Genomic DNA, 15,265 nt, shown 5'->3' with positions numbered 1-15,265 from the left:
TCATGGGTTGTCGGGGCTATATAAATGCAATTTGAACCCCTTAGGCCTGATTCACAAAGGGCTTCCGCACTCGTGGCGGAGTCTCTGCACTCGGGGCGATATCTCTGCAATGAGAGGACTGTGGGTTCTCCCCCACGAGTGCGAAGGCCCTTTGTGATTCAGGTCCTATGTTTGGTAATTATATTTAAATCAATGGACCATTCGTCAGTTTGCTGTATGGAGTATATTACTCAGTCTGACCGGTTAGATCAGAGTTCTTCAATCTGTGGGGCGCGCCCCCTGGAGAGGCCCAACGACATCTCGGGGGAGGGGGGGCGCACTCCACCCTAATATCTCACATTTCGTTGATTCACAATTAATGGGCACCACATGCCCATACTTTTGTGATTTTGAAAGAAAGCTAGTTCTGAGTCTCCAAGAGCTCAAATGCTTTCAGCTGCAGGCAGTGGGAGGCAGGGAGTCTCTTCTGCTATGAAACCAAAAAGCGAAGGGACAGACTGTCTGTTCGTTCGCTTTCGGTTTCATAGCAGAGGAGACTCCCTGCCTCCCACTGCAGCTGAAGCAGTTCAGCTCTTAGAATTAACTGTCCCGGGACAGTTAGCTTTTCACATAAAGGATGCAAAGTTTCTCTTTAAATTACACATAGCTGCCAAGGTTTCAGAGTGCTATATGTGACATTTCCATAATTTTTGCGTAATTATGAGTCACACTTCAAGGACTATGAGTGACATTTTCTCATGAGTAAAATCAAGCAATGAAGATGAGAGAAACATTTAAATATTCATAAATTATACCCATTTGAGCATTGAGAAACAGTGTCATTTTAGAGTGACTCTTGTAATGTGACATACACTGTACGACCAGCACCCACTGACTGCAGGCAGTGGCCTGATTGTCTGTTTCCAATGAATTTATTTGACACACACACTCTGCTGCGGGTGTATGAGTGCACTGTACACTGTCTCACTACTTACTTCACCTTTTGAAAAAGCCATCTATCTCTATGCCTTGTGGTGTCTGCTTCACTAACACCTACAATAACTATAACGTGTATTTGTAAAGCGCATGTTTACCCAAGGATATCTTGGCGCTGAATAACAGATGTTTATTGTTACCCAACTCAGTGGTACTCAATTTGAATACAGGGCCCCATGGGGCCTGTTTCAAGGTCAAATTTTACTTCCTGCCGGGTCAGAGGCCACTTAAAACCCTGCTCTCTGTCGCTGCATTTACATGCACTGCAATGCTGCCAGTTCACTGTGCAGCTGGGCCCAGACCCATTTGATCACCACAATGTCTGTCAGACAACATTGCTCTGAAGTAAAATAGGCAACATAATTCAATTTGTATTAGTTCTATTTTTTTAAACACAAGCCTGAGGTGTCCTAAACCCCCACTCAGAGCACAAGTCCTAAAAAAACAAGTCGGGGGACTAATTAGCATAAGCAAAGTGCATTGGTGTCACATGATATCACAGGAAAAGATGTCACCACCCTGTGAGGTCCTTCGTTTTAAAATAAATGTGCTAGGTTTTCCTTCCTTGCTTGCTATGGCCACCTCCTTTGATAGTTACCAACGTTTTATCAAGACAAAACCTTCAATTGAATTGGTAACGCTCAGCAATTTGAGAAGGTGCAACAGGTCTGGGAGTGAGTTGCTCACTTCCATTCAAAATGTTTATGAAGAGGTTGCCTGACTTTAGGGTAATTACTTAGGAGGTGAATGGGCTGCTCCAGATTACACTTTCCCATTATGACTCAACTGCAGAAGTAAAACCCCAGTAAAAACAATTTGCACACATTTTATCTGGAAAAACTTTGATTTGAACAATGTAATAAGCCTCTCTCATTTAACGAAACCTACTCACAAACCTACAGTTTACTAAACGCTCTTACTGCATTTAACATTATTTGCCAGATATGGCCTGGAATATGCGAATGGCGGTTGATTATGTAGTGTACCAGATTTCAGAGCTTTCTGTCAGGTAGTGGGGGGGCCCGACATTTAAAAAAATTCAGCTGGGGGGCTCAACGTAAAAAAAGTTTGAAGACCTCTAGGTTAGATGCTTCTGATGGCCGAGTGCGTGAATTGCAAACCAACACCGCCCTCTAGTGGCTGAACGGGAACTCCATAAATTCTGTGTAGGATATAAGTGTTAATGTTTAAATAAACATTGGAAAGTAGAACGTAAAACGGAAAGAAGTTAAATGTGCTTGTTCCTGGTATGATACTAAATATTCAAGTGGATAATTTTAATTTAATACATGCCAGCATAGAATGAAAAACATAGATGGCAGATATAACTTGTATTTTAATACAGCGCTTCTTACAGCATATCTGTCTTCAGCGTCTCCCTGCTGTTCTTGCTGGTCTCCGCTATCTTCTTACCACATTATAAACGACCTTATATGTCCCCAACCTACTCTTCACCCATAAAACCTTCTGCCAGCCCCCTCCCCCCCCCCCCCTCCTCCCCCTTCGATAATTGCCTTGAATGCACACATCTCCAGTGCTGCCTAACCTGCTCAGCCCGAGTCAGGCATGAATATTCGAGCAGTGTGCGTGTCACCACTGTCGTGTTCACATGTCATTGTGTGGGGAGCAACAGGGTCCTGCTCACTGCAGCAAGCCCCCAGCGGCGATCCTCGGGACCCCTGCTGGTGCTTTGTGGGTGTTCGATCAATGAACCCGCTGTGTCCTTCTGTGCTTGACGTGTCTGCAGCATTTACCACAGCTTCCTTCTACAGATACTTAAAGTAAGAATAGCCCGGAAGTGAACCTAAGGCACCGACCTCCTTCTCAGTACAGACTCAAGTTCCTTCCGGGAGCCCCCAACGATCCATCTTTGTCCCCCAGTGACCTGCTGCATCGGCCCGGAAGCTCTTTCCATCAAAAGGCTGATGACAAACCAGCACTGACACATGGGCATTGCATGGGCGCAGAGCATTATGTCAACAATGAGACTTGTTTATTTAAAGCTATTGACAAAGCAGTCACGAATGAACAACTCGGTAGCCTCCTTGTTAGAATCCTGGTGCCACTTATAATAAGGGCACAAGTCCTATAAAAAGAAGTGGGGGAATGACAATATGCAAATGACCTCATGACTTTTCATGCTGAACGTGTCCTGGTGTCTGAAAATTACACCGGACACGTTCAGCATATTTCTGTGGGGCCCAGCTTCTTGGCAGGGGGAACAGCGTCCACCCTGTGAAAAGAGTGGGGGGACGCCGTGTACCTGCATGTACCCCCGACTCGAGTCCTGCTTATAATTCAGCAAAATAATGCCGTACACTAACTAAAAGTACTAAACCACGTCAGACCTTTCCTTTCAAAGTCTGATCTACAGCACAGGACTAGCCTGTCGCACCAAGGCTCGCTCTGCTCTCCACGAGGCACTGATGTACTCAGCCGCCCCCATTATATCTGATTTGAAAAAATGTACCCACTTTATCACAGTTCCTTCCTTTGATACACTGACCCCTGTGGAATTAAGCAGCAGTTACAAGATAATGGGAATCTCTTCACATCTGTAGCTAAGATTACTGGGCTTTAAACTCAAACTATTTAGTGGTATTAGGGGGTCACAGCAGTAAAGTCCTCCTACACCTTCATGTACCAACTGCCTGCACACACCCTACCCTTGCCTGAGGGCCCGCTGCTCGCATCAGTCTTCCGCAGGAAGCTTAAAACCTTGTTTTAAACTTTGATATCGGGAGTCGCCTCTGTGGCGTCTCGGGGTACCTCTTCTGTGGCCTGGCGCTGGGAAACCCTTGGTTGGGTAGCCATGCTACAAACCTGAATAATAATAATATGCACAGCAGTGGAGCGAACTTCCACCCACGCCGTATGCACAGCAGAGCAGGCAGCTTCCTGCACACACAGTATGCACAAGAGTAGGACAGGCAGCTCCCTCCACACACAGTATGCACAGGAGTAGGACAGGCAGCTTCCTCCACACACAGTATGCACAGCAGTAGAGCAGGCAGCTTCCTGCACACACAGTATGCACAAGAGTAGGACAGGCAGCTACCTCCACACACAGTATGCACAGGAGTAGGTTAGGACAGGCAGCTTCCTGCACACACAGTTTGCACAGGAGTAGGACAGGCAGCTTCCTCCACACACAGTATGCACAGGAGTAGGACAGGCAGCTTCCTCCACACACAGTATGCACAGGAGTAGGACAGGCAGCTTCCTTCAAATTCACACACAGTATGCACAAGATTAGGACAGGCAGATTCCTCCACACACAGTATGAACAGGAGTAGGACAAGCAGCTTCCTTCACACACAGTATGCACAGGATTAGGACAGGCATCTTCCTTCAAGTTCACACACAGTATGCACAAGAGTAGAACAGGCAGCTTCCTTCAAATTCACGCACAGTATGCATGAGATTAGGACAGGCAGCTTCCTCCACACACAGTATGCACAGGAGTAGGACAGGCAGCTTCCTCCACACACAGTATGCACAGGAGTAGGACAGGCAGCTTCCTTCAAATTCACACACAGTATGCACAGGAGTAGGACAGGCAGCTTCCTTCAAATTCACACACAGTATGCACAGGAGTAGGACAGGCAGCTTCCTTCAAATTCACACACAGTATGCACAAGATTAGGACAGGCAGATTCCTCCACACACAGTATGAACAGGAGTAGGACAAGCAGCTTCCTTCACACACAGTATGCACAGGATTAGGACAGGCAGCTTCCTCCACACACATCTCTCATGGGTGTCAGTGGCCCTGCTTCCTCACACACATGGACATCAGTTGGGGACGTCTCTTCCACGAAGCGTGAGCAGCGGTAGAGAAAGAATTCGCTGCAGATAGTACAGGCAGCAGTAGGGCAAGCTTCCTCAGCATGTGGCATAATAAGCAGCAGGTGGTAAGCTTTGTCAACTGCAGTTGAGCAAGCTTCCCCCACAAGCAGCAGGATCAGCAGCGATTGACCACACAGACCCCATTAGAGAGTCCAAACAAACACTTTGAAATGGGCCTTCTTTTGTCACAAGCACTGTGCGCAGGAGCACAAGCGGACTCCTTGGAGGCCGCCGTGTTCCTGCATCTGATCCCGTTATTAGGCGCCGTCAGCGCCCAGTGCGTCGTGCTTCCCCGCTCCTGTTCTCTCCATAGAGTCTCCTCTTATAACGTACAGCGCCTGTCTACTGAGTGGAGTGTGACACACTGTACACACTTTAAAATGGCGCACGTCGTTCGTTAGTCACTCTTACCATTCAATCTGTAGTTTTAAGTAGAACCTGCCCAGATCTGAAATGTGAAATGATGTCATCGTGAGAATCCGTGCCCGCGCCCTGGGCCCCCGCCCCTCCCCCCCTCCCCCTCTCAGCCGGGTCACATAGGGACCACTGAGGCCCGTTTGCAATCAAGCTGCAAAGTGCTCGTGTTCCGCCCCCTCCTCCCGCCGGGTTTGATCAAAAGTAAACTAAACCCTCAAATAAACTCCAGCCTACTCTGCTTAAACCAGCGGAATGTTATGACTTTGCTCCCCCTTTCCACAGCCCTCCCTGACTATCTTTTCATCATACACGGGACTGCGAGTCGACTGGAAACAAGTCTGCCTGACAAAGACATGTATACATGCTTTACATGTTGCATTGGGTTTGACATCTCTCACGCGTGCTGTCAGTAAATTGCACTGCTAGAAATGAATATGCTTTTTGGAGGGAAAAAAATGCTTTATGACTTCTAAAGTGGGACTGACATCAGACTCCTAACTTGGCCCCGCAGCAGCCGCATTCAGTAAATATGCGAGGCCGAGCGGATGAAATGAGGAGTGACCCGGAGTTGACTTGAGTTTCAGGCAGGGGCTGCTGTGGAGCAGTGGGTGTCTCGCGGTGGTATACAACATAGTGCCAATATCGGCAACAGTTATCACAACACACATAAGTACATAAATAAAAACACACGACACTGAATGTAAGTGGAGAAATATTGCTGCAGGTTTATTAGCATAAGCAATATGCAAACATGGTGGGTTATCTTACGGGCGATCCCAGGGCAGGCCAGCCCCTATGCCGCCTGCCCGTCTGATAAGCCTAGAGTCACCATGGCAACGCCAATTGGTGTAGACCTAATGTTGGGAGGGTCCCCCCCTCCCACCTGTGGACCACCAGTCCACTTGCTACACACGCCCCCCCGTGATGGGTGGGCGGAGCATACATGGCAGCCCCCGGTTGCTCAGACCCACAACCGCCTGTCGGATAGCGGGGCGCCGTCGGTCTTCCAGTGGACACGCTAAACATCCCTGGGTATCCTGGCTTAGCACCACACGGTGCTGCTGCATGCTATACCCCTTGGTATGTGCAGACCCTGGATCGCCCTGTAACAACTCCTGCAACACAAAGTGAGAATTGTTAGAAAACCTGGCCCCCCCTTTGTCCCTCCGGACGCCGGGTAAGCGGATGGGCGGGCAAGGCGAACGAGCGGACAAGAGGGCGAGGAGGGGGCGGAGACAGAATATGTACCCCCCTGGCTCCTCCCCGCCGGAAGCAGCTATCTGCTGGGGTCTCCCTTGGGCCATCCCAGGGACACGACTTCCCACCCCTGTGCCTTCCTGTGGCACTAAGGCGGCCGCCCTCAAAGGGGCGGGCCGCTGCGCAACCCCCCCCCCGGGCAGCCTTACAGAGTTCGGCTCTTGTTGGCAGTCGATGGCTCCCTTCGACTGCCAGAACTGAACACTTATTAACTAGGGCTTGTATTGTATGTCCTGTAAATAAAGCCTCTTATAAGAATACTAGCAAGTTGAATAGGTCGGCTTCTGCAACAGGAGGCTTGTTTAAAAAAAGATAATTGTTATAATTATCCAGAGAAGGAAGGAATGTATCAATGCTTTTTTCAGATATGTCAAGATAAACAAACAAAACATTGGAAATGTCAATAGGTCTGACATGGGCTGCTAGGCTATTAGTTTTACCAGTGCTTGTTTTAAAAACGTTTTTGTAAATCTGTATTATGGAAAATGGCTTACTGTACGTTCATACATGGAAGTGTCTGTCTGTATTTGTCGTTGTAAAAAAACAACAACCTAGAAAGCCAATTGGGCTGACTGTGCTTGTTTTACAAAGCCATTCATGATGGCCATCCATGTGTGCACGCCCACACCGGCGTCCATCTTTGAATGGGATTAAACTCATTCAAAATACCCAAAACTTTCAGGGGCACATGCATCACTGCTTTTTGCGTTCGTAAAATCTGCCCCTTTGCGACCACAATATTTGCATTTGGGATGCATCATCTCAAATGCAGAAATCGCTATATAAGTAATCGCAAAATTTGCGATTGCATCTAGGGAATCTCAAATTGCGATTCCCTAAATGCAATGCAGCCAAAAAAAATTGCGATTTTGCTATTAAGAAATACAAATTACCATCAACTTTAAGTTGATGGTAATTTGCGAAAACTTTGAAAAATGCACAAAAGTGCATTTTTCAAAGTTACATGTTACACACACACACATGCCCTTGGGGCTTGTGTGTGTGCAACATGGGTGTACATAACAATTTCAGGGGTGTAACAGGGTGTCCATTTGGCACCCTTGAAATTGCATGAGCAATTTGCGAGTACCTATGGAGTACTCGCACATTGCGCATGCAATTTCCATTGATTCCTATGGGCCTCTATGGGAATCAATTCCTTAATTGCGACTCGCAATTAAGGCATTTTAAGGAATCACATGTTTTTTTTGCGAATCCTTCATGCATTGCATTTTGCGATTTCTAAATAGCGAATCAGTAAAATTCGCTATTTAGAAATCGTAAAATGCGGGCTTGATGCATATGCCCCTCAGTGCCCACTCAGGACACAGTGCACTGTAAGCAACAACAAGGGATAAAAGAACAATGGAAGCTATGAAGCTATGTTTAAATAGTAACTGGGAACCATTCTAGCCTGTTGCCAAGGGCTATACCGTTTGTTAATGACCAAAACCCAAGTTATATGCCGGGGCCACAGACACCGCCATAAAACAAGGGAGAGGACATATGTCAACTGTTACGGCCTGAGGCAGAGAGGTTATAATGTTATCAGGACATTCCACCCACTGAGGGTGGAATGCTCTAAAACAAGTAGGGACTTACAAAAAAGATAATCATTAGAATGTGGGAACAGACGGTTTATACGAGCCGTTATTGGCCCTGGGCTTCTACATTGTCTTCAGTAGGGTTCCCAACATTCCAGTGTTCTCCTGTAAGTGCATGGGCTCTAAGATGTACTGATATACCTGCTCCTCTTATATGATGTATAGTTAAGAAAACACTTTCTCTGTCATGAAAGTCTGCATTATTGCCAATTTCCATGAGTGCCTGCCTCCTTCCAGTCATCACTGTTTGCTACCTTTAAATCCCATCTCAATGTGTGTACTGTCTTATACTCCTCACCCTGTGTGTAGCGGGGAATAGAAGATAGGCTCTAGGTTGATAATTTAATATAGGTTGTTATTTTTGGTTATGCGGTGGCTGTGCAGTTTTACTGGTGCATTATGCCTCTGCACTGTACAATGTTTTGGTCTTGTACAGTAGGCTGACTCTACTCACATTGCTTTGAGGAAATATGAAAGGGTGTTATTCTTAGTTTTGTGCATGAGTTGTATCATACAGAGTCTGCTTCTTTTTCATTCCATGAATACATGCATGTACTGTGCACACAATCTGTGCATCACATGGGAGTATGCAAGTATTGCTATAGCGTAACCCTAGATGAGAACAGTAACACTTGGTGCACGCGGTCTCTTCCACAGCACCTGGTTTTGGAAGTAGGTTTGAGGGAGAGCAGAGGTTACTGGGCTCCAATTCTGACACTTGCACTCCTATCCACTGATGTTTTTGGATGCAAAGTGAGCACCAAGTACAGCCCTTTAGTATTTCCTTGTCAGAGTAATGAAGGAAACTGCCCAAGTCTCAGTCAGGGAGGTGGAGAAGGCTAGAAACCCAGTATTCAATGTCCGCGAACTCAAACTTTAGCAGTTAATAGATCAATGTCTGGCCAGTGATTTTACTTAAAAAAAGTAAAAGGATATCAACCTATATATGCAGCTAAATTCTGCACATAAAAAGCACAATGCAGAGGTACCATGAAACAACCTCCAAAGTAGAAGTGAAGTTATTGATTCCAGCATTTTTCATTGGCTAGGCAGTGAGGTCACAGGGAGAAATGATGAAGAAGTTTTAGGATTGAGGGTATGTTTCGAAGTCTTCTTTGATCCACGATGATTTTGGGGAGAGGAAATGATGGGATGCAGCATTATTCAGTTTGCAGAGGGGGCTACACGTAGGAAAAACCTTCCTTATTATTTTGTTAACTTTTCGTGCATTGTGTCCGAAGTTGTTTAGATGGACAGGGATGGAGAGTTTGGGGTTGTGGAACTTTGAATTGGGATAACTTGGAGAGACTAGGGTTTGGGTGTTGCTGCACCAGTTTCGTGAAGTAAATTCAGGAGCGGTGAGGTAGGTGGTAGTTTTTACTTTTGGTGATCACTTGCAACAATCCACTAGGCTTTGGCAATTGTATCGATGATAAATTACTTTAGCCATATTAATGACAATGAAAACCTGAAACCCTATCTCTATCACCATTACCTAAACTAATGCATTGATATTTAAATTTATGCTGTAGCTTCAGATCTATTTCTGTTGTAACAGTTGGCTTGCATTCTCCAATTTATGTATATCCTGTGATTTTATGTCTCTTTGTGATTTAATTGTAACGTTAATATGTTACATTTAGCGAGCCCTAATGCCATGTAATCCAGGAGTGCTACATAAGAATATTAAACACATAAATAGCAAACATATTGTAGGGTCATATTCTGATCTACCTTTTGGCTGTTTTCATATTTCTTGCTTCTCTTTTTAGGTCTAAGGCCAGTCATTTAGAAGCTCTTTTTTAACATATTCCCTCATCTGTATTATCTGTGAGTCTTCTTCAGTTGAGCAATTGTGTCTCGATATTTAGAGATTGTGGAGTTTAGGAAAGACATTAGGAGAACTTGCACTTCTGATTATGTTGTAAGTAGGAAGTGTACGAGTGAAGGATACCTGAACATTCCAATTGTTTTTGTTTTTCTCTAGTCAATTGAGTTTATTTAGAGAGATAATTCTTTTGTGGAGTAAATTGAAGAACAGAAGGAAAATAATCTTACCGTGGCCAGTCCAAATCTCAGCTAGGGAACCATCGTACATCAAAATGGGATCTAGTGTGCGATCAGCTCTGCAGATTTCACCCTTACGTTATTGATAAACCCAGATGCAGCAATGCCACTGAGGGAAGTATGCAATGCAGTTCTTGACGTCATCAAACTAAAGGTTGAAGTAGCCCAGGAGAATTTCTCTTTTGGATGCCAGGTCACAGATAAAACTAAAATTGAGAGAGTCATGGAGAAAGTGATAGGCAATAGATTATGCCAAATTTAATAGAGTTGCTGTTAGGTACCCAAATGCAAGCGACATATTTTTGAAGAAAGCCTTATTTCTATGGTCAGGCATGGAAATGGAGAGGTCTCCTTTATAGACAATGGTGATTTTCCTACACCTTTCATAAAGGAGTGGCCTGTCAAGATCGTGTGGCCATTTGTGATGAATATATTCATTAAAGAGCTAGTTGAGCACAGTTTCAAATATTGTTAGCGTATCAAGCCAGTGGTTAAGGTGTAGACCGCGGAGTAGAAGGGTGAATTTACTTGCAAATATTACATTGAAACGTGGGATCTTGCAAGTGATGGGTTCTATAAAGTAATTTTCAGAAAGATATTTTGCAACTCCTGATCCCCTTCACAGGATCCACATTGCTCATACGCGCTTTAAAAAGAATGCTTTGAATGCATCGTTTTACTCAATGGTTCAGTAAACTGTTTCCTACAACACTATACATAGGTGCAACTGTAATATCAATCTATGTGATCTGGAAAGTAATGCCAAGTTCTTTTTTATAAAATTCAACAATTTTATCCAGCACTCCCTTTAGTATCACATAAAAGCACTTGCATTCAAATTACAAAAGTATTGTTTTCTTCATATATAAAACACAACGTTTTCAGCCAGTGAGTTTCAGTCTCTTAATTCTTAAATTCTCCTTGACATTAGATAAAACCGTAGTTAACGCGTTTTGTCCACACAGACTTCTTCAGGGCAACACAAGTATGGCTGTACTACTATCTTGAAATTTAAATGTATTGTTGTTGGCCCGTTTCCTTGGCGCGCTTTGTGGTAATTATAAGGATAATCTCACGCGATGGTATACTTCCTCCAATTGGCATGAATTTATGATGGATATTCAAGTAACTGGTCTTATGATGAGACCTGAGCCAGCGACCGCATATCAGAAGTGGGTGAATGGGGCAGCACCGACTATAGTGTTCTGCCCTGGCTCAGGTCTCATCTTAAGACCTGTTACTTGAATATACATCATAAATTGATGCCAATTAGAAGTATACCATCATGTGAGATTATCCTTTTAATTACCACAAAAACGCGCTGGCTACGGTTTTATCTAACGTCAAGGGGAATTTAGGAATAAAGAGACTTAAACTCACCTGCTGAACACGTCGTGTTTTATATATGAAGAAAACAATACTTTTGTGATTTAAATGCAAGTGCTTTTATGTGATACTAAAGGGAGTGCTTAATCAAATTGTTGAATTTTGCTATTGTGGGATTTTATCCCAATAGGCATAAGGGGTATTGAGCTCTAGATCCCATGCACCAATAGATAAAGGACATTACCACACTACTGAATAGGTGTAGTCACATTTGCCTTAATCCCCATAAATTGTTAAAAATTACGTTTTTTTAGTACATGTAACCACTTAGTAGCTGATTAGCAGCAAGTTGATGCAGATTTAACAATATTGCAAGTGGGTCGTAACCTGGAGAGGTGTTGATGGTGAGATGATGTTGTGAGCACTTGCTACAGAAACAAACATGACAGGCTCTAACACTTAATAATTGTACAAGTCTGCAATGCCTCTATGCCACTAAAATGTACAAGAGTATAGTATATCTTTTGTAAACTATAACTTAGATTTGTCAATGCATATTTATGGCATCCACTAACTGTTTGCTCATGTTCTTCCAGGTGGTGCTGCAGAGACTGCCGGGACCATAGCAACCGGGGATGAAATTCTTGCCATCGGAGGAAAGTCTTTGGTTGGACTCATGCATTACGATGCCTGGAACATTATTAAATCTGTCCCTGAAGGACCTATTCGATTGCTGATCCGGAAGCATCGGACCTCCGTATGACATCAGCAGCACATAGCAGTCCCTCTTAGCAACTTCATGTGTATACTGTACAGTAAAGCGTTTTTAAACCTTCCTTCTCTAAATGTATCTAAGTTGTATCTACTTCTCGGCAGCTTGTGGACTTCAGTGCTACAAATGAACACACAAACATACCATTGAAACATTGGAAAGAAGATGACAATATTTGAAATCCAATGGAAAGAAGATGAAGATCTTTTAATCCTGCAATTTGTAGTGATCTTATATGTACAGTTGCTGGCCGCATAGTTACAAGAGAATATTGACTATAGCAAGTGAACAGTTCTGGTGTGTCTTGCAGTTTCCACCCTACTGATTTTTTTTACTGATTACTTCCCATGGTTATAATTATTACTTTTAAGACCATGTTCTTGACTGACTCTTGCTAACTACACCTGGTTGGCTAGTCTTGTATAGTGCTGAAGGCCAAGTTAACATCATCTGGATGCTTACTGAAGTCCATCTAAAATTTCAGGTAGATTATGCAACTTAAGTTCTTTTTTCTTCGTCAGTCCCTGTTTCGTCTTTCCATTTTTGTATATTATTTGTGAAATACCGTTCTGTGTATAAAGTTATGGTCTGTGTTTGATAAAGTAGTGAACTTTGGAGCAGTGAGAGGGCTAAAGTGAATCACATTGCTCTCTTGCAATGGACAAAAGCTTTGCAAGGCCCGAGTTGCCCAACAAGGATATCCATGAGGTACTTGGCATAAATTGGGCAAGACAAATGCTTATCGACACAGAATAACTTAAAAGAATATCAAAATTGGTTAGGTTTCTAATACATTACTAAGTTATTACTCAATAGTATAAAATATCTGCAGGCACAAAAAACACGTAACGTACAATCATTCATGTTCCAGCACGGTTTCCTTGGAGCTCTCCATCAGTTTCTTCCAACCTTCATTATTTTCATTTCATTCCTATAAACATTCATTCAGCAACGTAGGGCCGAAGAGCCCTTCTGTTAGAAACAAAAATGATGTTATCTTCTTGGTCATTAGTTAGTTGCATGCAGTGATATATATGCAACGATTTTAATATTTTAACTAGAATGCAACACTTGGTCTTAATGCTTAAGTCTCATATTTTATGCACAGATCTGATGTATCAACCTTCTACAACGCACCTTTGTTGCATTTTCCTTTCGTAGTATTTGAGGTGCACGCAGTCTCTAAATTTATTTTATTTAAATCATGACTGTAAACACATGTAAATGGTGACAGAAGTTTAAATCTTAAACAATTGCCTAACATTTGTATGAAATTGATATTTGACTTAAGAGAAAGCTAAACATACCCTTTTTTTAAACATGCCATTTTTGTTGGTGTGGTTAAGATTTAATGCTGCTGTATACAGCCTTGTATTTATTGTAAGTGACAGCCTCCGTCTATGTAACTTTCTATTGTATTGTATGGATATTGTACACTGTCCTTAGATTTGGTACCGGCCAATATATATATGGGCATTTAGACCCTGGCTGGGAGCGTGCAGCTGTGACAGAGGCCCGGCTCCACCCATCCATCGGAGAACCTCTTACAATAATACAAATTTCTGTCATGATTGTGGGCAGTATCTTGAGATGTCACCAAGTCCTATTACATTTTGTTTTGTAGACACACACCTTACCAGGGGTATTTTTCTGGAAAACTAAATATTAAAGACCCGACCTGGAGGTAGATTTCTCCTTGTGTTTGGGGTCATTGGCTGTTTTTCCTGCCTGGGACTGACCTGCTTTGCATGACAGTCTTGGGCAAGAAGAGGAGGTCTTGAAAGGTCTGTCGTAAGTATGGTGGGCCTTACCCACCCCTCATCCAGGTAGCCTTGTGGGGGATCGACTGAAGAGCCAGTGGTTTCCAATGTCGGATAAAACTGGTCTTTGCAATTGGACACCTCTAGGCTCCCCCACCATCTAAATAAGGCAGGGGTACTGCAGGTTTGGCAGGATGGAAGCACCACTTATTGACTGTGGGATTCTTGCTCTGCCAAACATTATTGACCCCAAGCTCAGATGATGCTAAGAAGTCAACCATTACCCACTGGAGTATCAATGCATTTTATTTTCTTATTCTGGTAAGACATAGATACTTATAGATTATATGAGGAAAACCATCAACAACTATATTACAGTTCTTTCCTCTTTAGACTATATTTCATTTCTATCGAAACATGCTGTTTCCTACAACAAAGCATTAAAAAACAAAGCTCAAGGAGAACACTATCACAGGCGCAAGAATAGCACTATCACAGGCCCAAGAAGGGCACTATCACAGGCACATGAAGGGCATCATTACAGTTTGGGAATGATGTCTGTCAAATAAAACAGTTATGACCGCAAGCGGTAACTGACACTTCTATGTAGGATTAAATGGCAGTGCCTCTAATATTGCATTTTGGATAATCATTTTATGATGTAAAATACAGTGCAGGTATAAACAGTGTAGGTAAGAGACTAGCCAGGCACTGTAAAATACTATATAATGCTAGAACACATTCGCCTGTTCGACTTACTATGGTGCAAAATTCATTTAAGACACACATTTGGCATGATATGTTTTTGCGTAGCAGAATGGTGCAACTCCCTGATTGTCTTTTGAACATCATCCATGAGATGACTTAATTTGTTGGGTCACCCCAAATTATAAGAACAGCAAATATATATGCATACTGCATAAAAAGCAAAGGAGCATAAAATGTTTATAGTCAAAAGAAGTTTGGGGCTTGAGATGTTAAACATAGATAAGACATGGTTAACTGTTTGGTAATCTGCAGAACACTCAGGTAAGACATCTTCTATTACCACTGGAAGAGAAATTACCTTCTCAGGTCTACAGTACTGTTTAGAATATAGTCCTGGAGATTTCAGGGTAGAGCTGTAAATCCCTATTGGAACCAATATGCTGCTATGGGGGATTAAAGCTGCTTGCAAACAGTGAACTATTAGAGTTGAGATTTGGACTTTAGTTTGAATCCTGTTTCTAAACAGTTGC

At 43.3% G+C, this 15,265-nt stretch overlaps 1 protein-coding gene across 5 annotated transcripts in view; it reads left to right on the top strand.

The window, feature by feature from the left end:
* The window catches only part of PDZD2 (PDZ domain containing 2), a 1,178,280-nt gene extending 1,165,177 nt beyond the window's left edge, over positions 1–13,103 (top strand). For all 5 annotated transcript variants that reach the window (XM_085630570.1, XM_085630578.1, XM_085630563.1 and 2 more), the window contains one exon: positions 12,092–13,103. In XM_085630570.1, coding sequence (XP_085486696.1) covers positions 12,092–12,258 — 167 coding nt within the window. In that variant the 3' untranslated portion in view covers positions 12,259–13,103. The remainder of the gene's footprint in view (positions 1–12,091) is intronic.
* Positions 13,104–15,265: the final 2,162 nt, after the last annotated feature.

The sequence above is a fragment of the Triturus cristatus genome, chromosome 2_1 (genome assembly GCF_964204655.1).
Source record: "Triturus cristatus chromosome 2_1, aTriCri1.1, whole genome shotgun sequence".
NCBI classification, from domain to species: Eukaryota; Metazoa; Chordata; class Amphibia; order Caudata; family Salamandridae; genus Triturus; species Triturus cristatus.
The sequence above is the reverse complement of the archived record's forward strand: the minus strand, read 5'-3'. Positions and strand labels throughout refer to the sequence as shown.